The sequence below is a fragment of the Heterodontus francisci genome, chromosome 10, assembly GCF_036365525.1.
Source record: "Heterodontus francisci isolate sHetFra1 chromosome 10, sHetFra1.hap1, whole genome shotgun sequence".
NCBI classification, from domain to species: Eukaryota; Metazoa; Chordata; class Chondrichthyes; order Heterodontiformes; family Heterodontidae; genus Heterodontus; species Heterodontus francisci.
This window is the reverse complement of record NC_090380.1, coordinates 102,323,098-102,347,043: the sequence shown is the minus strand read 5'-3', so window position 1 is coordinate 102,347,043 and position 23,946 is coordinate 102,323,098. Positions and strand designations below refer to the sequence as shown.

The 23,946-nt window shown below is 42.1% G+C and overlaps 1 protein-coding gene across 3 annotated transcripts in view; it reads left to right on the top strand.

Annotated features, from left to right (window-relative positions):
- The window catches only part of dyrk1aa (dual-specificity tyrosine-(Y)-phosphorylation regulated kinase 1A, a), a 142,919-nt gene that overhangs the window by 52,758 nt on the left and 66,215 nt on the right, over positions 1–23,946 (top strand). For all 3 annotated transcript variants that reach the window (XM_068041192.1, XM_068041189.1, XM_068041190.1), the window contains exon 2: positions 176–249. In XM_068041192.1, coding sequence (XP_067897293.1) covers positions 240–249 — 10 coding nt within the window. In that variant the 5' untranslated portion in view covers positions 176–239. The remainder of the gene's footprint in view (positions 1–175; positions 250–23,946) is intronic.

Genomic DNA, 23,946 nt, shown 5'->3' with positions numbered 1-23,946 from the left:
TACAGCTTGATGAGATGCATTATAAAATTGTAGCTCAGTGAAGTCATCCTTTTTCAATGTCACTGTAATGTGGAGATAGTAACTAACATCTAATCACCACGTTTGTCAGACTTTCACGTTTTAAAATTTCTGCATTCCCTGACTTGCATTTATTAATTTTGTTTTCTGTTTGTAGAGTGCTGTGGTTTTGTTGCTGGATCCTCCACAGAGAATGATATGAGACTCGACAGAAGAAGACAATGCACACAGGTATTTTCACCTTTACATCATTCTGCCTTTTTATTACCAGGAAGCAGGTTGAATCTGCAAAATCTTTTCTTGCTTCTGTACATACTATATATATATTTTTTTACATCGGATGGACTGATGCCCAGTCAAATAGTGTTGATCATAGCAGCTAATTGTTAATTTTGCACTGATAGACAAGTGTGGATTCGTTGTCCAGAATGAATGAAAGGCATTGGAGAGGGTACAGAGGTCATTTACTGGAACAATACCATGGACTTCAGTTATGTGGAGAGACCAGAGAAGCTGCTATTCTCTTTTGGGCAGGGAAGGTTAAGGGGAGATTTAACACAGGTTTTCAAATTATAAAGGGTTTTGTTAGAACAGATAAGGCAAAAAAAACACTTTAAGTGGTGGGAGTCTAGGTAACCAGACAACACAGATTTAAGATGATTGACAAATAAACAAAGCAGCAGATGAGAATTTTTCCATGTACAGAATTATGATCTGGAATGCTCTGCCGTGAAGGGTGATGGAAGCCTATCCAATAGTAACTGTCAGATGGGGAAAGAGCAAGTGAGTGTATCTAATTGGATATCCCTGTCCAAGAACCAGCCGCTTCTATGCTGTATGATTCTATGATTGATTCATTCTTAGCTCCGGATGTTTCTGGCTATCTGAGTCAGTAATTTCATCGTGTCATATTTACTGAACTGTGTTGTCCCACACCAGTGTAATTGTTTAACGGAACAAACGAAAGGTTGTTTGGGTTTGTGTTCCTTTTTCGACCATTTTGGTAAGCCCCCTTAAAATAGCTTCAAGAAAAAATTAGCTGAAGCATAATGGGCTGCAATGTTATATGAATTTAAAGCTGCAGCTGAGCTTAAATCTATTTGAAAGTAATATAAATTAGTCCTACGGATTGCAATCAGGAGCAGAACATTGATATACTGCTGTCTGTACTTTTGGGCTATGTAAGTGCAATTGCAGGAAGAGTTTATATTGGGGAACTGGAGCACTAAGAAACTAGGTAAATATGAGGTGCCTAGTCTAACAGGAGTTGCTGATCCTGCCAGAAATCTAATGGAGCTAGGTCAGAGACCTAGACTGAGCTGCTGTGAGGGAAATGTGGGTTGGAGTCATCCCTTGCACAAAGGAAGATAGTTGTGCTTGTTGGAGGTCAATCATCTCAGTCCCAGGACATCACTATAGGAGTCACTCAGGGTAGTGTCCTAGGCCCAACCATCTTCAGCTGCTTCATCAATGACCTTCCTTCCAACGTAAGGTCAGAAGTGGGGATGCTCACTGCACGATGTTCGCCATTTGCGACTCATACTGAAGCAGCCCATGTCCATATGCAGCAAGACCTGGACAACATCCAGGTTTGGGCTGCTAAGTGGCAGGTAACATGCATGTCACAAGTGCCAAGCAATGACCATCTCCAACAAGAGAGAATCTAACCATCTCCCCTTGACTTTCCATGGCATTGACATCGCTGAATCTCCCATTGTCAACATTCTGGGGGGAGGTTACCATTGACCAGAAACTGAACTGGACCAGCCGCATAAAAACTGGCTGAGAGTAGGTCAGAGGCTTGGAGTTGTGCGGCGAGTAACTCGCCACCTGGCTCCCCAATGCCTGTCCACCATCTAAAAGGCACAAGTCAGGAATGTGATGGAATACTCTTCACTTGCCTGGTTGGGTGCAGCTCTAACAACACTCAAGAAGCTCGACACCATCCAGGACAAAGCAGCCCACTTGATTGACACCCCATCCACCACCTTCAACATTCACTCGCTTCACCGCGCACAGTGGCAGCAGTGTGTGCCATCTACAAGATGCATTGCAGCAACTCACCAGCCTCCTTCGACAGCACCTTCCAAACCTGTGACCTCGAGCACCTAGAAGAACAAGGGCAGCAAATGCATGAGAACACCATCACCTGCAAATTCTCCTCCAAACCACACACCATTCTGACTTGGAAGTATATCGCTGTTCCTTCACTGTTGCTGGGTCAAAATCCTGGAACTCCCTAACAGCACTGTGGGTGTACCTACACCCCAAGGACTGCAATAGTTCAAGAAGGCAGCTCACCACCACCTTCTCAAGGGTAAGTAGGAATGGCAATAAATGCTGGCCTAGCCAGCAACGCCCACATTCCATGAACAAATAAGAGAAAAAATTTGTGCAAAACTCCTATCGAGGAAGAGGACATGGCCCTTCCTTGGTACCTGGACTATGGAAGATGCTGGAGAAAAGGATTGGTTGAGAAGGACATGGCTGCTTTGATTTTCAGAAATTTATTTGTGGGTCTATGATCATTTTTCATATACTTAACAGGTGCTGATAGGGTATGCATTTAAACATTTGAGGATGGAGAATGGTGTACTAATTCCAACAATAGTCTCGCCTGAAGGGGTGAAGAGAATGTGATTTGTGGTGTATAATATGTTACTAACAATTCCCATGCTGCACATTCTGAATGTCTTATTGTAAGTTATCCTGACCAAGATATTAATAGGATTATTGGTATTACCATCCGGAGCCAATTAGTAGCACTCTTAAGTATGTGGGGCTTATTTTACCTGCTGCAGAAGAATCTTAATGTTTTTACTTTGAAATTTTTTCTGAAATGTTTTTTAGTCCAATAAAAATTGTCAGAACGATGATGAAACAGTTGCTCATTTTGATTGAGAACTGTGGGTTTCAAGCAGTAAGCGTACTCAATAATAAAAAAAAAAAATCAATTTATAAAAGCACAACAGCAGCTTTATTTTCAGATTGCTTTAAATGCATTAATTTTGACCAGTAAGAGCATAGTGTGTTGGTAATTTTGAAAAGAAAAAACCCACTAATTGTACCATCTGCTTTTCCCAACCATATTAATTATGATGCATCTGTAGAAAATGGTTTAGAGCCATATCCAGGGTTTTTTAACAAATTTATTTTGTTTGCGTTAGTATTCCAGTTGAGAAGTGATCTTGCTAATTGCTGTTATTGGGACCCTACTTTGTAGTCTTGAGTTTTGCATAAAACTTCTTAAGGGTGGTAAGTTTTCAAACTATTTACATGATTATTTGCTCCATATTGGTAACAGTTAAATTTTTTTTATTCTTTCATGGGATGTGCACGTCACTGGCAAGGGCAGCATTTGTTGCCGAGCACTAACTCACCTTGAGAAGGTGGTGGTGAGCTGCTGCCTTGAACCGTTGCAGTCCATGTGGTGTAAGTATACCCACAGTGCTGTTAGTAAAGGATTTCCAGGATTTTGAACCACTGACGTGAAGGAACGGTGATATTCTTCGAAGTCAGGCTGGTGTGTGACTTGGAGGGAAATTTGCAGGTGGTGGGGTTCCAATGCATCTGCTGCCCATGTCCTTCCTGGTGGTAGAGGTCATTGGTTTGGAAGGTGCTGTCGAAGGGGGCTTGGTGAGTTGCTGCTTTGGATCTTGTAGATGGTACACACTGTTGCCACTGAGTGTCGGTAGTGGAGGGGATGAATGTTGAAGGTGGTGGATGGGGTGCTGATCAAGTGGATTGCTTTAACCTGGATGGTGTCGAGCTTCTTGAGTGTTGATGGGGCTGCCTTCATTCGGGCAAGTGGAAAGTATTCCATAGCACTCCTGACTTGTGCCATTTAAAATGGTTGACAGGCTTTGGGGAGTCCGAAGCTGAGTTACTCGCCACTGGATGACCAGCCTCTGATCTGCTCTTGTAGCCACAGTGTTTATACGGTTGGTCGAGTTCAGTTTCTGGTTCAGTGGTAGGCCCCAGGATGTTGGTTTTAGAATTTGGCGATGGTACTGCTGTTGAATGAATGTCAAAAGGAGATGGTTAGGTTCTCTGTTGGAGATGGTCATTCCTGGGCACTTCAATGGCACGAATGTTGTCATTTATCAGCCCAAACCTGAATGTTGCTCAAAATGTGGGCATCAACTGCTTCAGTATTTGAGTTGCGAATGGTATTGAACACTGCAATCATTAGCAAACATCCTCACTTCTGACCTTGTGATGGAGGAAAGGTTGTTGCGCAACACAGTTGAAGATGGTTGGGCCTCTGACACCACTGAGGACTCCTGCAGTGAGGTCCAAGGGATTAGATGTTCGGCCAACAAGCATAACTATTTTCCTTTGCCCTTGGTATGACTTCAACCAGTGAGATTTTTCCCTGTGATTCCTATTGACTTCAACTTTGCTCGGGCTTCTTGTTTCCACACTTGGTCAGGCGCTGCTTTGATGCCAAGGGCAGTCATTCTCATCTCACTTCTTGAATTGAGCTGTTTTTTTTTCCCCCTTGTTTGGCCCAGACTGGCATCTGTGATACTGGGGACCTCGGGAGGAGGCTGGAACAGGTCACCCATTTGGCACCTCTGGCTGAAGATGGTTGCAAATCCTTTAGCCTTGTCTTTTACACTGATGTGCTGGTCTCCCCCATCATTGAGGATGGTAATGTTTGTGGAGTCTCCTGCAGTTAGTTGTTAAATTGCCCACTGTCATTCACGACTGGTTGTGGCAGGACTGCAGAGCTTTTATCTGATCTGTTGTGGGTTCACTGAACTCTCTCTATTGCATGCTGCTTCCGCTGTTTTGTTTTTCAAGTTTAAGACTCTTGCTTATATATTTCAAGCATAACAAAACTTTCAGTTGGAGTAGCAAGTAACTTAGAGCTCAACAATAGAATGATTAAGGCACAGAAGGAGGTCATTTGACCTTTTGTGTCTGTGCCAGCTCTCTGAGCTACTCTGCTAGCCCTACTCCCCCTGCCTTTCCCCAGTGGCCCTGCAAATATTTTCTCTTCAGGTGATTATCCAGTTCCCTTTTGAAAGCCATGATTGAATCTGCCTCCACCAGTGCATTTCAGATCCTAACCACTTGCTGCATAACAAAAAATCCTTGTGTTGCCTCTAGTTCTTTTGCCAGTCACCTTAAATAGGTGTCATCTTGTTCTCCCAACTTGTTTATTCTGCTAGTTAACTTGTCACCAGTTCATCCAGTACAAATTAATGCTGTATATTGCTAAAAGTTTTGTTATACACAAAGAATTATTATTTGTGCTGTTTGAAGGAGGTCAACCCATCTATTGTATAAGCTGTACCTTTTATTGTGCTTGTTAAATATTCATGTCTGGCTTCTGATTTTGAAAGCTTGTGTTACTCCTTTTGTTATCTGGACACAGATGACACTGACGTGGCTACATTTATTGTCCATCTCTGCTTGCCCTTGAGAAAGGTGTTGGTGATGGGGCTCTCATTAGTTCAAAATCCTGGAATTTCCCACACACTGGTGATGCATGTCTAAGAAAGGAGGTGTGTGATTTGGTGAGAAATGTGGAAATCATTGTTTCAACCACAACATTGCTACTTGTGATGGTAGAATTTACAGGGAGGTTATAGCTTGTTGGAGTAACATTGTTGCTTTGCTGGACTACATTGAGTATATAGTACGTATTGCAGACATTGGTAGTGAAGAGGCTGGATGTTGAGGCTGCTCATGGGTGATAATCAAGTGAACTGCTCTGTCCAGGATATGCCTTGTTTCTAGAGTGTTGCAGTTGCACCCATTCAGGGAGGTGGTAATAGCCCATCCCACACCTGAACCTTGGTAGATGGTGAATAGGCTTTGCGAGGTCAGGAGATGAGATGAGTCTCTCCCTTGCTCTTGTCAGAGTTGGTATGGTTGATTGAGTTAGGCTTCTGGTCACTAGTGACTCTTAGGATGTTGAAAGTCAAGAAGATGGCTGTGCTTTCCATTCTGAGTTTGTCATTTGTGTTCCACTTATGTGGTACAAATGATGCTTGACATTTGACAGTTCTGTTATCCAGGTCCTGCTGTGGGCTGACATGGCTGCTTCATTATTGGTCAAGTTGTGAATGGGGAAAAGAATTGCAGATTTTGCTGGGAATCTTAGTGACAGAATTCATAGCCCTAATATCTCAAGCTGCACAATCTCTGTAGAGCTGGAAAGTTGTGCAGCTATTTGATGTTCAAAACAACATGCAATGCCTACTTTCACTGTTTGTTGAAATCATCCATTGTCAGAGAAAATGCCCAGTGATGGGCTTTTGATTTTATATAATTGAAGAAGGCAGCAGAATGACTGTAGAAGAAGGAAAACAAACCTACTGTTGTCACTCCTCTGCTAATCAGTTTTCTTTGACATTAAGAAATACATCTTTTGTAATGTTAAAATATTTTAGCAAATCCTGAAGGTGATTTGTAGTTCAGGATAGTTAATTCTTGATGTATAATTATGATTGGCCAGTATGTAATATTGAGAGCAGGTCTTGCTCGCTATCACTATTTAATACTGGTAACGTTTGTGTATATGGTACCAGCCATGTACCTTGTAGTTTGTGTCTGCTAAGTTAACACACTTGTGTAGTGAATTCATGAATATTGAAGTTGGGGTTGACAGATTGAGAATCAATTTTGAAGTACATTTTTTGTAAATTAATTATTGCCATAATGAAACAAATGCAAAGTGGGAAATACAAAATCCCATTCAAGACTGCAGGTTTGTCATGAAGAAACTTGTATATGGAAGTCTCAAATATGAATGGCACTGGAGCGCTGCTAATGTCAGTACAAGTGCACTTCCACAGGAGTTACTGGCTTCAGAAGAGACAAAATTTGGGTTTTTAAAAAAAAATAAAGATATATTAATGAAATTCACTTATTTACATTATCCAGTGAAGTTGATTAATTATGCATATATCAAAGTTGTGGCTTTTTGCAGTGTCCAGAATCATTGGGAGACAAAGACCTTCTCTTGTTGGTTCAGACTGAAAGTTAAGTTGATCCTGGTGAATCTGTGTGCCTTCTTGAACAAATTACTGATTTTAAATGATCAGCTACTCCATTTTAGGAATTTTCCTTCTCTAAATGTCTCTTCAGGCGAAGGCAATAATGGTTGCCTAAGTGTTGTCTTTTAAGTACTTAATAAACAGATGGGCACATGTAAATAAATGTTTAAGGGTTTTTATTGTTTGGATAAATCATAGGTGGAACTGATGGGTTCGAACATCCCCATATATGCCCATTGAACAGTAATCACTAGAAGCTGCTCCAGCCATTTCTCCCCTCCTTAGTTTAGGAATGTTAAAGCCAGCTGATTGTATCTGAGTTAGCTGGTGGGTTAACTCAGTGCAAATCAGAGACTAAAATGATTTATAGCCCCTACAGCCGAATAAGACTGAGCTTTATTACTGTTATGCCATCAGGGACATTATTAACAGTAGTATTTTAAAGCAAGCCAAGAGGTTGCATTTATGTGGCATGTCATCCCATCAAGATTTAGTTACCAGCCTTGGTAACACACTCATCTCTGAAACAGAAGGAAGTGGGTCAAGTCCTACTCCAGAGACTTGAGGACAAAGTATAGGCTGCAGTGCATTACCAAGCAAGTGCTGCATTGTTGGAGGTGCCAATTTCCACTTAGAATTATAGAATAGTTACAGCACAGAAGATGCGAAACTGAGCAGCTAAATATCTTCTCACATGGGAGTACAAGTTCCTGTGGTAATATGGGAAGATCAGGAAATTCCCTATCTGCCCAAAATATCTCCTCCAACAGATTATTTTGATCTGTAGTCACTGTTGGGTAGGCAAATGTGGTAGCCAGTTTGCACACAATAAATCCTAAAAGCAATACTGGAGTTGAGTGACTAAATAATCTGCTTTCTCGTGGTGGTGCTTAGCAAAATCAATCTTTTTTTTTTCTCCTGAATAGTGCCATTGGAAATGCTTCATGTCCATTTTAGATAGGAATGAGAGGTTCTTAGGTTAACATGCTGGTTATTACAAATTAAGTGATATCTAGTGACTAGGGGAGAGTGGGGTGGAACTGGGAGAGAAAGAAGCAAGGTACTACAATACGTCCCCTTCCCACGGCACCTTCCCCTGCAATTGCAGGAGGTGTAATACCTGCCCATTTACCTCCTCTCTCCTCACTATCCAAGGCCTCAAACACTCCTTTCAGGTGAAGCACTGATTTACTTCCACTTCTTTCAATTTAGTGTACTGTATTCGCTGCTCGCAATGTGGTCTCCTCTACACTGGGGAGACCAAACGCAGATTGGGTGACTGCTTTACGGAACACCTCTGCTCGGTCTGAAAGCATGACCCCGAGCTTCCGGTTGTTGGCCATTTCAACACTCCACCTGCTTTCGTGCCCGCATCTCTGTCCTGAGATTGCTGCAGTGTTCCAGTGAACATCAACGCAAGCACGAGGAACAGCGCCTCATTTACCAATTAGGCATGCTACAGCCTGCCGGAATGAACCTTGAGTTCAATAATTTCAGAGCATGACTGGTCCCCCTTTTTTAATTTGTTTTTTCTTATTTTTTGTGTTTATTTTATTTTAGTTTGTTTCTACTGTGCCTACCCACTTATTTTCATGTTTGTGCTTGGAGCTAGGGCTGTTCATCTTCCAACTAGAAGGCAAGGGCAGCAAATGCATGGGAACACCACCACCTGCAAGTTCCCCTCCAAGTCACACAGCATCCTGACTTGGAACTATATCGCCGTTACTTCACTGTCGCTGGGTTAAAATCCTGGAACTCCCTTCCTAACAGCACTCTGGGTATACCTACCTCAAATGGACTGCAGCGGTTCAAGAAGGCAGCTCACCACCACCTTCTCGAGGGCAATTAGGATTGGGCAATAAATGCTGGCCTGGCCAGCGTCGCCCACATCCCATGAATGAATTAAAAAAAAAAGTCAATTGACACCCTCTCTACTAACGCTTTGTCTTTCAGCACACCATTAACATACTGTTTGCCTTTGTTCCATGACCTGGTCAGTTATTCTGTGACCTTTTTCTATCAACACCTCTTTTGTTATCTCTTGTCCCACCCCTGCTTTACTTGCTTAAAACCTTTTACATTTCTAATATTTGCTAGTTCTGATGAAGGGTCACTGACCTGAAACATTAACTCCTCTTCTCTCTCCACAGATGCTGCAAGACTGGCTGAGTATTTCCAGCATTTCTTCTTTTTATTATGATAAAATACGTTGTTGTCGTAGTCGTCATTTCAGTTCTTACTTTATCAAGTGAGCCCTTAACAAACCTGATTCTGCCTACCTCCAGGTCAGCTGTAATCACTGACTATAGTGAGCCTATTGCTGCAGGATGCTGAGTATATTCATTGTATTGGTTTATTTTCTATGAGCTTCTTTGACATTTGCAGAGAGTCTGCACATTTGTGAGCATGCACTGCTGCAATCTTCCCACCAAAAGGAACTTGCAGGAGTGCACTTATATTCTACCTGTTTGCAAATTGGATAATAAATAGTAATGTTAGAAGCTTAAGACGTACTGCTTCGCCAGGTTTATAATTTTAAAAGATGCTGCACCATTTAACACCAAATGTAAATCTCCTGCCTGTATTGCTTTAGAAGGTGATATTACGGCCATAAACTTGTACTGGTAGTTCTGCTTCGTGAAAACCATTTTGCAAATGCATCTCTATATTTGTACACGTGTTTTGATACCCATGTGTTTTGTCATTGCAAACTATCAGTTACAATGTTGAATAATTTTTAAGACTCTTCTGGATCAATGAATACTGCTTGTTTGGCATAAGGAAACATTTTATTCAAGTGCTTTCCCTTGGAGGGAGGAGAAAGCATTAAATGTAATAAATTTAGAAATATTAGCTGAAAATGTCAACATTATAGCTGGGTTGAGCACTACCTAGAACTGTACTCCAGGGAGAATGCTGTCACTGAGACTGCCCTCAATGCAGCCCAGCCTCTACCAGTCATGGATGAGCTGGACATACAGCCAACCAAATCGGAACTCAGTGATGCCATTGATTCCCTAGCCAGCGGAAAAGCCCCTGGGAAGGACAGCATTACCCCTGAAATAATCAAGAGTGCCAAGCCTGCTATACTCTCAGCACTACATGAACTGTTATGCCTGTGCTAGGACGAGGGAGCAGTACCCCAGGACATGCGCGATGCCAACATCATCACCCTCTATAAAAACAAAGGTGACCGCGGTGACTGCAACAACTACCGTGGAATCTCCCTGCTCAGCATAGTGGGGAAAGTCTTTGCTCGAGTCGCTCTGAACAGGCTCCAGAAGCTGGCCGAGCGCGTCTACCCTGAGGCACAGTGTGGCTTTCGTGCAGAGAGATCGACTATTGACATGCTGTTCTCCCTTCGTCAGATACAGGAGAAATGCCGTGAACAACAGATGCCCCTCTACATTGCTTTCATTGATCTCACCAAAGCCTTTGACCTCGTCAGCAGACGTGGTCTCTTCAGACTACTAGAAAAGATCGGATGTCCACCAAAGCTACTAAGTATCATCACCTCATTCCATGACAATATGAAAGGCACAATTCAACATGGTGGCTCCTCATCAGAGCCCTTTCCTATCCTGAGTGGTGTGAAACAGGGCTGTGTTCTCGCACCCACACTTTTTGGGATTTTCTTCTCCCTGCTGCTTTCACATGCGTTCAAATCCTCTGAAGAAGGAATTTTCCTCCACACAAGATCAGGGGGCAGGTTGTTCAACCTTGCCCGTCTAAGAGCGAAGTCCAAAGTACGGAAAGTCCTCATCAGAGAACTCCTCTTTGCTGACGATGTTGCTTTAACATCTCACACTGAAGAATGCCTGCAGAGTCTCATCGACAGGTTTGCGTCTGCCTGCAATGAATTTGGCCTAACCATCAGCCTCAAGAAAACGAACATCATGGGGCAGGATGTCAGAAATGCTCCATCCATCAATATTGGCGACCACGCTCTGGAAGTGGTTCAAGAGTTCACCTACCTAGGCTCAACTATCACCAGTAACCTGTCTCTAGATGCAGAAATCAACAAGCGCATGGGTAAGGCTTCCACTGCTATGTCCAGACTGGCCAAGAGAGTGTGGGAAAATGGCGCACTGACACGGAACACAAAAGTCCGAGTGTATCAGGCCTGTGTCCTCAGTACCTTGCTCTACGGCAGCGAGGCCTGGACAACGTATGCCAGCCAAGAGCGACGTCTCAATTCATTCCATCTTCGCTGCCTTCGGAGAATACTTGGCATCAGGTGGCAGGACTATATCTCCAACACAGAAGTCCTTGAAGCGGCCAACACCCCCAGCTTATACACACTACTGAGTCAGCGGCGCTTGAGATGGCTTGGCCATGTGAGCCGCATGGAAGATGGCAGGATCCCCAAAGACACATTGTACAGCGAGCTCGCCACTGGTATCAGACCCACCGGCCGTCCATGTCTCCGTTATAAAGACGTCTGCAAACGCGACATGAAATCGTGTGACATTGATCACAAGTCGTGGGAGTCAGTTGCCAGCATTCGCCAGAGCTGGCGGGCAGCCATAAAGACAGGGCTAAATTGTGGCGAGTCGAAGAGACTTAGTAGTTGGCAGGAAAAAAGACAGAGGCGCAAGGGGAGAGCCAACTGTGCAACAGCCCCAACAAACAAATTTCTCTGCAGCACCTGTGGAAGAGCCTGTCACTCCAGAATTGGCCTTTATAGCCACTCCAGGCGCTGCTTCACAAACCACTGACCACCTCCAGGCGCGTATCCATTGTCTCTCGAGATAAGGAGGCCCAAAAGAAAGAAAAAGAAATAGCATTAGTCTTTTCATGTGTAACCCTAGTCAGGAAAAAATAAACGGATGGTGTTCAAGCTCTCTAAAGCGTGCTGAGAAAAGTGAGATCATGACTCCAAACATCACACATATTCTGTTGCATGTCACTATTTTCACCACACCAGATTATGTTGAATCTAACATTTTGTTGGTGGTTTGCAGTCTGTAATTTATAGAAATCCGTATATGTGTATTGTATATATGGTTTTATACTGGTAAATATTCTCCTTTCTATTTTTGCTAGCTCCATGCTGTTTGTTCAGGGTTAAAAGCAACTTGGAATTATGACAAAGCATAATTTTCACTTGTTTACTTCTTGTTTTCCTATTGGGCACCAGCAGGCGGCTGTACCCTAGCAACAGAAGTATGTTATTAACATATTTCGCTGTGATTTGACCAGCAAGTTTGAAAGGCAGCCAATCATCTGGTGCTATTGCTGTGGTAGGCTATGCTAATTAGATGCTGTTGCTGGGATCAGGGTGGTTACTTTGTGCGGTTCTGCTGCATTGTGTTGCCTGGCAGAGACGTTGATAAATGACTAGTTAATAATCTGCAACGTTCCTGCTTTCGGCAGGCAGGCGGAGATTTAAAAGTACGATTGAGAGATCGAACTGCAGGCCAAACGTTTTCAAAAGCTCTGTTTATAGATCACAGCCAAGCTTCCGAAGAGCACTATTGAAAGTTTAAACAATTTTTTTTCTGTAGAAAATATATTTCCAAAAAAGAGCTAAAGGGGATGAAAGTAAAAACATGTTTGTTTTTAGAGGCTAAATTTAACTAATAAATTTGTGTTGGCTTTAGCCAATCTTTCACCTCGTTTTAAAAACATTTTGCAGTATCATAAAGGGCTCGGTGGTAAAAAGTTCCTCCCCCTCCAACTGCCGCCCCCCCCCCCCAACAATGATTTTTTTTAAACATGATTACTAGCTGCAGATTTCTTAAATTACACTACAACTTTGTTAACCATTAGTCTTCATGTGGAATTTTCATTAACAATATGTACTGAGCTGGGAGGATTAAATTGTGCCTTGTGTGTTTTTGTACAATGTTGAGTAAGGGAAATAACCTTGCATTTCTGTAGCACCATGCACAACTTTAGGACACCCAAAGCACTTTCGTAGCCATTGAAGTTCTTAAGTTTTTCCTCTAAGCTGAGCAGGTACACTGCTGCACAGCAATCGGGAATGTGCCATGCAGGAAATAAACAGGTCGGGCACAAGCAATGTTCCCTTCAGGATATGCATGTGCACAGCTGCATGTCAATTTTAAAGGGACTGTGTATTGCAACAAACTGCCCGTGAGCAGCAAACAGAAGATAGAGGGAACATTGGTAATTAGCTTGATAATGTGGGGCAGTCAGTTTGGAAAGCCACTCGATGTATAACTAGAATTCCAAAACTCTTGGGTTTCACAAGAAAGCTTACAATGATGGGAATTTAAGGTAAAACTTGGAAAAGCATTAGAAATTGTTTGAAGGCACAGACGAATGGCTACTTATTAGGTTAGGGCTATCTGGATTGGGATGAGGGAAGGATTACTTTTAATCTAGGTAAGATCTTAAACGAATGGTTTAGTGGCAGTTGAATGGGTCACGTACTCTACATTGTTGAATTAGCTATGGTGACTTGGAAAGATCAAGGAGTGTTAGACTTGGCACTTAATATGTCGTCATTGTGGAGCAGCAATCAATAAAGCACATGGAATTCTCAACGCTGATGCTAAATCAGTGCAACGTGAGGAAAAACAAACTGGTTCCCTATGTCTGAACACATCCTTAAACTAGTCAGTCTAAACCAAACAGGGCAGTAGATTTGATCACATCATGTTTAACCAAAGACGGTCACGACTATCAGCATATGATGGAGGAACACTGGAGCATCTCACTCCATCAGTCTCTCTCCATCTGATCGCCCCAACACCTTTATGACCATTTTCAACAAGCTACTCTTGATCTCACTTCCAATAATTTAAACAGTCATTTCTCCCCCAAAAAAGTTAGAGGGTGATATGTTGAAACTTCATGCTCTGGTCAGACCACGCCTTGCGTGTTTTGTCTCATTTGGTTCATGACTAATTGGGAAACATTCACATCTGGAGGCAATGCTGAGGAGAATTACAAGGCTGAATTTCTAATTTTGGATAATTGAGTTTTGAGGCAACGTTTGAGAAGCGTACACTTAATCCTTGAAAAGGAGCTGACTATAAAGAGTACAGCAAGATATTTTGTCACACAATTTCAAGATAAACTTTGACAGCAGAACAAAAGACTAGAAATTCGAAGTAGTGAAAGGGAAAGTCAGGATTGATGTCGGGAAGTTATTTCATGCAGACTGGGATGAATATTTGAAATGGGCTTCTATGTTGTGCACTGGAGGCAAAAACCTTGTAATAATTTGCAACAACAGGGTAGATACTGTTTGGCTGCAGGGGTTAAAAAAATCTTCTGGATTGGTGGATCCAGATGATTTTGTTCATCAATATTTGTGTGTTGCCAGAAGCCTTTCACAAAGCTGAAAATGGAATGATGTAATGCAAGTAAAATCAGTGATTAGTCTGTTTTGCCATGGTTTTTGTTCCATCAAGCTTTGTTTTTGAATGAACAGTTGAAAAATAACTAATGAACTGTCCACATCTGATGTATACAATTAAATGCTTTAATAATGAACTCTTAATTGTAAATTGGGTTGGTTTTTGTTCCATTCTGGCCTAGTTTTGTGATTTTTTTTTTTTGTGGAATGCCAATTGTATATCCGTCCTAAATTAGCATGAAACTGATCTCTTAAGCACATTGTGTGTTAATAGAATATATGAAATGGACTGATGGTTAATTCAAAATAAATCCTTTGTGGACAGGTGATTCACACTTTGGAGTTACGCAGTTAGAGCCATGCAATTTATATTGCCTAACTGTCATTGCCTCCTGCTCCTATTTTCTATGTTTCTATTCTTGGGGCGTAAGGGATATGGGGGAGCAAGCGGGAACCGGTTACTGAGTTGGATGATCAGCCATGATCATAATGAATGGCGGAGCAGGCTCGAAGGGCCGAATGGCCTACTCCTATTTTCTATGTTTCTACGTTTAATATATGTTCTCCCTGTAATACTAAGGATAATTAAAGTTTAGAAATGTCCTTAAAGCACAATTTTGAATACTTCCGAATGCATGTTTTTCAGACTTATTTAAAAGTTCTTGTGCTTATAATTTTCTCGAGGTAGACTGTCAAGCTTTAATTCTTGGTACTTGTATTTATCACAACTATACACAGAAGGCTAGTTTCATATTTTAAACTGCTGTTAATCAGGCTTGGCCATAGAGTGAATTCAATCCAAGTCGTCATCCCTAACTAAACTGTCCTCTTAACAGGGCAGACAGGGCATTGTCAATAGATGATGTCACCCCTATTGACTGAATCAATCTCTCATGCCTCTGAAAGGGAGTTGTTGAGTTATTTGCTCAGTTCCAGAGCAGAAGTGAAGTCCACTTTTACTGCTATTTTGGAATGAGCTAAACTATAATAAATACTGTGCTGCACAGTATGTCTTCTTGACTTGAGTGAAGTGTCATGCAGGCCTGTACCTGCCAAGAATGAGGCAGATGAATTTTGTCATATGGACGTTGATTTTAAACTTGCTGGGAAGAAGAGAAGGCCTGTTACAAGGGCTGCCAGACACTTAGCTGAAAAACATTAGCATACTAACAGTGCTTGTGGAGACAAAAGGACCATTCCCTGACACATTCAACCCACAATGGATTTTGATCACCAGACATTGAAGGTGTAAGGAAGAGCATTCCAGAGCCTACTAAGGTGATACAACCACAAAAGCCAGGACTGGTTAAACCAGCTGGTCACATGACTAACTGGTCCAGATTTGTTTGAACTAGCCACAGAATTTGTGAACTCAGACTGTGCCTGAAGTGAGAAGACCTGTCTGCTCCCATCTTTCTCTCAAGCCTCAGGACCCACTGAGGGCACATGAACTTCGAGAGAAAAGTCTCCTACATCGAACAAGGTTCAAGAAGAATACTGGGCCCCAATGAAAAGCAAGACCCTACCTACAATGAAAGACTTTACAGCGAGCTCAAAGAACAGTAACCAAAACCATCTTCAGATATTGCCTCAAACTTTTCCACTTTATTTCTTCTCTTTTCTGTTGCGATCTGCATTTGTGTATCGCGTATGCATGCTAGCGTGGGCACATTGCGTATCCATAGACATTAACCGAATTAGAGTTGAACTTTTTAATAAAGTTCAACCCTTTTTCTTTTAAACCTAAGAAAACCTGTTTGGCTAGTTTCTTTGCCCTATAATTGGAAATTGGTGAACAAGGATTCACGAAGGGGGAGCTTAAGAAAAAAAGGTGTTTTTAAAATAAAAACCTGTCATAGTAAGACCAGGTGAAGGCTGAGAGGGAACCCTAGACCTCTCTCTCTCACCTGGTCGTAACAGAAGGAAAAATATAACTACTGACTGCCAGCACGAAGTATCAAAGGGATGTGCCAGAGTTTAGAGTCATAGTGTTACACAACACAGAAACTAGCCCATCAACTCTGTGCCGGCCATCAAGCATCTAACTATTCTAATCCCATTTTCCAGCACTTGACCCATAGCCTTGTATGCTGTGACGTTTCAAGTGCTCATCTAAATACTAAAATGTTGTGAGGGTTCCTGCCTCTACCATCTCTTCAGGCAGTGCGTTCCAGATTCCAACCACCCTCTGGGTGAAATAATATTTCCTCAACTCCCCTGTAAACCACCTTCCCTTTACCTTAAATCTATGCCACCTGATTATTGATCCCTTCGCTAAGGGAAAAAGTCTCTTCCTATCTAACCTGTTCTGAAGAAGGGTCACTGATCTGAAACATTAACTCTGCTTCTCTCTCCACAGATGCAGTCAGACCTGTTGAGTATTTCCAGCATTTCTTGTTTTTATTTCAGATTTCCAGCATCCACAATATATTGCTTTTATCTTATATTGTGTGCCTTGGTTAATAAAGGCAAGTATCCCATATGCCTTCCTAACCACCTTATCTACCTGTGCTGCTGCCTTCAGTGATCTATGGACAAGTACACCAAGGCCCCTCTGACCCTCTGTACTTCCTAGGGTCCTACCCTCCATTGTATATTCCCGTACCTTGTTAGTCTTCCTAAAATGCATCACCTCACACTTCAGGATTAAGTTCCATTTGCCACTGCTCTGCCCATCTATATCGTCCTGTAATCTAAGGCTTTCCTCCTCACCATTTACAACACCACCAATTTTCATGTCATCTGCAAACTTACTTATCCCTCCTATGTTCACGTCTAAATCATTAACATACACTACAAATAGCAATGGTCCCAGCACCGATCCCTGTGGTACACCACTGGTCACAGGCTTCACAAAGTCACCCTCGACCATTACCCTCTGTTTCCTGCCACTAAGCCAATTTTGGATCCAAATTTCCCTGCATCCCATGGGTTCTTACCACCTTAACCAATCTCCCATGTGGGACCTTATCAAGTTTGCAGGGAAAAGTTTGGGTGGAAGTACTTCTGTCCCATCAATGTTGCCAAATCTTTAGTGAAATTTTTCACAGTAAAGTCTTTCAACCAGGTAATGTTTCTGAAAAGGTTTCTGTCACTTTGAAGAAAATTTAAGATTCTGAATTATTTTCATTTCCAAAATAAAAGAACACCATAATTTTTCATAACTGGTTTTAAATTGTTGGATAGTGTCTCAATATATAAGTTCTCAAATTCTTCAAAGCCTAAAATAGCAAGCAACTGTCTTAATGCTCTGCCGTCTAATGTGTGTAGATATGATTTGGTGTTCTACCATTGCTTAGCAATTGAGAATTATATGAAACTCTTAATTGCTTGTAGAATTAAAATTAAGGGTGTTGCTCATTGTAACAGTATATTTTGCGAAATACAGGTTCTATCTTCATTGAATAATCTATTTGGCAGAATAAATTTTCAAAGTGTTTGCATGTTTGCAAGATTTCTATTCCATTCTTTGTATATAACTGAAGATTTTCAAACTGGGCACAGTGGGTGTTTGAAGGCTCAATTTTCTGATGAGTATGTCAAGATGGAGTATCATCACTTTTTGTTTGAAACATTAAGCACCTTTGAAGACTTGAGTATATAACAGTTTGGCAACTGATTGTATTCATTGCAGCTATATTTTAGTCCATTTACTAGCTTCAATACTAATCCTGTGTATTTTTCCCATGTCAACACAGAACCTTATGTACTAAATGTCTGGCCTTGCAGTCCCTTTACTTGGCCTCTAAAGGATCCTTTTCTTGGCTCACAGTGTTAAGTGCTGGTTTAGATCTTGCATTAAATAATTGGAGTTGGCAGGATTTATTAAAACCAGATGGTTACTTTTTCCCTGTATTGCCATATGCTACCAACTATCTCCATAAAGATACAGGAAGAAAAATAAATCCTAAAAGATCATTAAATATAGCAATTGAAGGTACAGAAGGATAAATGATATGACCAAGACAAAAACTAGTAAAAGGAAAGCAGCAAAAACCGAATGGTCAACATAGGAGTAGAATTGAGGAACAAACTAGAAACAAAAATATATGGAAACTTTTTTCAATCATGCAGGCAGGGAGGTGGTTATTTTTTTCACTTTTGTTCAAGTTGGCTTGTCTTTAAAATAAAACATTTGTTTTCCTTTGAAATATGGCATGTTATATTGGCTGATGCAGTTTATTCTGGTATTTTTTAGCTGATCTCCTCATACATTTTCAATGTTAATTGAAAGCTGCATTTCAGTCAAAATCGTGGGGGGAAAAAAATGCTCCAAATGCCATTTTATATAATTTTTCTGAAAGGAAAAGCTGGGAGAAGTAAAACTATCCTCTGTTCACATCTTTTGTGTAATCTGATCTCTGCAGTATGAATGATGGGTATTTTTTCCTTTTACCAATCACCTTCCCCCACCCTATCTTTTCTCAAGTCACTGACTGTATGGTACATGAGTGTCACTTTCCAACATCAGATGACCATTCGTCATGTAGGAGTTTTCCCATTGTGTTGGTAGGCTGTTCAGCTAAGTTGTTTGCCATATGCTTGCCTGAACTCCACATGCAAATGTTTTAGGAGGGCTCACTGAATAACAAGATGGTGGCATAGTGGTAATGTCACTGGACTAGTAATCCAAATACCCAAGCTAATACTCTGGACATGGGTTCAAAATCACACCATGGCAGCTCCTGGAATTTAAATTCAATTAATTAATTTGCCGTTTAATTAATGAAAATCTGGAATTGAAAACTAGTCAGTAATGGGGACCGTGAAACTACCATCGATTGTTGTAAAAACCCATCTGCTTCACTAATGTCCTTTAGGGAAGGAAATCTGCTGTTATCTGATCTACATGTGACCCCAGACCCACAGAAATTTGGTTGACTCTTAACTGCCCTTTGAAATGGCCTAGCATGCCATTCAGTTGTACAAAACTGCTACATAAAAGTTTAAACGGAATAAAACTGGATGGAACACCCGGCATCGACCAATGCACCGGAAACGACAACGGCAAACCCAGGCCTGCAAAGTCCTCCTTTTGGCTTGTGCCAAAATTGGGAGAACTGTCCCACAGACTAATTAAGCAACAGCCTGCACATGCACAGAAACATACTTTACATCCAAAATGCCAGTTAATGCCATCACCATTCCTGGGTATGTTTAGTCCCACCAGCAGGACAGAACTACCAGAGGTGATATACAGTCAAGTGAGAGTTGTCCTGGGAGTCCTCAACATTGACTCTGGACTCCATAAAGTCTCATGGCATCAGGTCAAACATGGGCAAACAAACCTCTTGATGATTGCCACCTATTGCCTCCCCCAGCTGATGAATCAGTGCTCCTCCATGTTGGATACCACATGGAAGAAGCACTGTGGGTGGCAAGGGCACTGAATTTCCATCGCTTAGTGGTTAGGTATGGAATGTGGTGAAGGAACGAACAAAAGCGATAAAGCAACTAGGCCTCGTCCTCACCAGTCGACTTACTGCAGATTCAGCTGTCCTTGACAGTATTGATAGATGTGACCACTGCACGATCCTTGTGAAAACCAAGCCCCATCTTCCCACTGAGGAGACCCTCCATGTTGTGTGACATTACCATTCTACTAAATGGGATAGATTCAGAACAAATCTAGCAGCTCAAAACTGTATTCAAACATAGTCTGTAGCATCATGCCCTGGCATATCTCTCACTATCATTACAATCAAGCCAGGGAATCAACCCTAGTTCAATGAGTAGTGCATGGGAGCATACCAGGAGTAACACCAGGCACCTAAAAATGAGGTGCCAACCCAGTGAAGCCACAACGCATGTTAAACAGCAGAAGAAGCATGGAATAGACACAGCTAAGCAATCCCACAACCAACGGATCAGATCAAAGCTCTGCAGTCCTCCCACATATAGTCGTGAATGGTGATGAACAATTCAAGAACTAACAGGAGGAGAAGGCTCCCAATGATGGAGTCCAGCACATCAACGCAAAAGAAAAGGCTGAATCATTTGCAACCATCTTCAACCAGAAGTGCTGAGTGTATGATCGATCTCTGCCTACCCCTGAGGTCCCTAGCATTGCAGATTCATTCCACATGGTTTTAAGAAACAGTTGGGGGCACTGGATACAGCAAAGACTGTGGGTCCTGACAACATCCCAACTGAAGACTTGTGCTGCAGAACTAGCCACGCCCCTAGCCAAGCTGTTCCAGTACCACTGGCATCTACCTGACAATTTGGATAATTGCCCAGGTATGCCCTATCCACAAAAAGCTGGACAAATCCAATCCAGCCAATTATCGCTCCATCAGTACACGATCGATCGTGAATAAAGTGATGGAAGGTGTCGTCGACAGTGTTAACAAGAGGCACTTAAACAGAAATAACCTGCTCAGCGTTGCTCAGTTTGGGTTCCACCAGAGCCACTCTGCTCCTGACCTCATTACAACCTTGGTCAAATATGGACGAAAGAACTGAACTCCAGAGGTGAGGTGTGATTGCCCTGGATATCAAGGCAGCATTTGACTAGGTGTGGCATCAAGGAGCCCGAGCCAAACCGGCGCCCATGGGAATCAAGGGGAAAATTCTCCACTGGTTGGAGTCATACCTAGCATAAAGGAAGGTGGTTGTTGGAGGCCAATCATCTCAGCCCCAGAACATTGCTGCAGGAGTTGCTCAGGGCAGTGTCCTCGGCCCAACCATATTCAGCTGCTTCATCAAGGACCTTCTCTCCATCATAAAGTCAGAAGTGGTGATGTTCACTGTATGATGATCAGTACCATTCACAACTGCTCGTATACTGAAGCAGTGTCCATATGCATCAAAACCTGGACAATATTCAGGCTTGGGCTGCTAAGTGGCAAATAACATTCGTACCTTGCCCGCTGCGAACAGCAGAAGGGACAGGTTGTACCCAACCAGCCCGTGCTTGCAAAACTCAAAACACAATGTCCAACATTAGATGTGATTCTGCGATTGGACAGCATTTGCTAAGTAATCCACGGTGTGCTAACAGTTACGCTGACAACCAATATAAGATTCAGTCGGGCCCGCAGTGTGGCGCCTTAGCGCACACTGAAAGCTACATTGTTAAGACTGACTGCTCCTGTCAAAGCCCCCAATCAAAATATACGATTCTGATTGTGGTGGGAGAGACGCATTGATTCAATCCTGTTGCTCCACAGATCGCCTAACATATCTAAAAACTTTCCAAATTAAAGACCCAACCAAATTGTACCATCTATTAACCCCCTTATGAGGCTAACAAAACCAGGTGTCTTTAAATCAACAAATTAACTCTTTAATTAGAAGACTAAGTTCTTAAACACTGAAGATATAAGCAACATTTAAAATAGAAAAAATTCGAATCCTTGCAAATTTACAATCCGATGTCGCTGGAAGTCCTCACGGGCTGTCGCTGGAAGTCCTCACGGGCTGTCGCTGGAAGTCCTCACGGGCTGTCGCTGGAAGTCCTCACGGGCTGTCGCTGGAAGTCCTCACGGGCTGTCGCTGGAAGTCCTCCAGCAAATTTCAACAATTAACGACTTGCAAACACTTTCAACAGAATCAATCTGATTTCAGAGTTTTGAGGGATAAAAGATTGTCAGTCTAACTTCCCTTTTTTCATTTTATGTTACCAGAGGTCTCTGTTTTGGCTTGACTTTTTCTTAGAATTTTGAGATAATTAAACAGACTAAAATCCTGTTCCTTCAGTTTAAATGGTTGAGAGCTCTTTTTTCAGGTGCCTGAACACCACGGCTGTCTGTGTCTTCTGTCTGTCTGTTGGAGCAAACTGTCTTCAACTCAAGCCAGTTCAAAACTTAATTGTAACAAATGTATCGCATCAGGTTCACTTCCAGTGGCTATAACTATGGTAACGAGAATGCACCCTTTGAATTGCAGTCTCCAAATGGCTGTTTCTCAGGCAAAGAAAATGCACCTTCCTATAACTCCTGAGGCTCGCCGGTTCTTAAACCAATACTGATCCCTTGCAAGCCTTAAAGTCAAACCTCATTCTGAAACAAAACTACAGGACTAGCAGGGAGGACTAACCAGGCAAGGGAATACACAATGGAGGGTAGGACCCTAGGAAGTACAGAGGGTCAGGGGGACCTTGGTGTACTTGTCCTTAGATCACTGAAGGCAGCAGCACAGGTAGATAAGGTGGTTAGGAAGGCATATGGGATACTTGCCTTTATTAGCCAAGGCATAGAATATAAGAGCAGGGAGGTTACGATGGAGCTATATAAAACGCTAGTTAGGCGCCGCAGCTGGAGTACTGTGTACAGTTCTGGTCACCACACTATAGGAAGGATATGATTGCACTGGAGAAGGTGCAGAGGAATTTCACCAGGTTGTTGCCTGGGCTGGAGCATTCTAGCTATGAAGAGAGACTGGATAGGCTAGGGTTGTTTTCCTTAGAACAGAGAAGGCTGAGGGGGGACATGATTGAGATGTACAAGATTATGGGGGGCATTGATGGGGAAAAAGTTTCCTCCTATCTAACCTTAGTGGAGGGGTCAAGAAGCAGGGGGCATAAATTTAGGGTAAGGCGCAGGAGGTTTAGGGGAGATTTGAGGCAACATTTTTTCACCCAGAGGTTGGTTGGAATCTGGAACGCACTGCCTGAAGAGTTGGTGGAGGCAGGAACCCTCACAACTTTTAAGAAGTATTTCGATGACCACTTGAAACGTCATAGCATACAGGGCTACGGCCAAGTGCAGGAATATGGGATTAGAATAGTTGGGTGCTGTATGGCCGGCACAGACGCGATGGGCCGAAGGGTCTGTTTCTGTGCTGTATAACTCTAAGACTCTATGACCATGAGCACATTAACACACAGGGCCCTGTACTTTGCAAACAAACTATGTACAAATATTGTGCCTGTTTCAACTGAACAAAATAAGTGATAGCCATTCACTGGTTCATTGGTCAAGGCATAGCCCAGAGGAATCCGAGTCAAGCTGCCTGGTTTCAACTTCAAACAAAGCTTGACATTTAACTGGTGCATTCTCCATGGCAATGCCTCTAGCAATCTGTTACTTGCCAACCAATCAGCACTCTACTCATGCAGTATTAGTTGTTTTCGCTTACATTGGTTATTCTTGCGGATTGTCCTGATGAGTGAAAGACTAAAAGGTTAGACGTGTTTATATTTTCGGCAATGCTCAAGTTCTATACTACTAAACAACTATCAGGCTAAAATATTTATGACCTAAGTCTCTGTAATAAATTCACTTCGATCCAATGGGATTATACCTTAAGATGAAGCTGTCTTCAAGTTTAATTGTACTTTTAGCAAGTATTAATTCTCTGGCTACAGGAGCAATCGGCTTTGGATTACAATTTCTTTTTACAAAGTATGAATTGACTTTTAGATCTCCCTTACTAGCTGAAGGAAAGAAGCCAGCACATACTTGGAATTGATCTTTAATTTAATGCCGTAGTTTCTAATTCGGGTCAGTAAAACTTAAATCACCTGCTAACGTAAGTTCTAGCTAATTAATTAGTGAACTATTTACACAACTGATAGACAGCTAACTCTAATTAAATGAATAGAAGGGTGACTGCTCAAACTTGTAACACTGTGGAATAATAGGG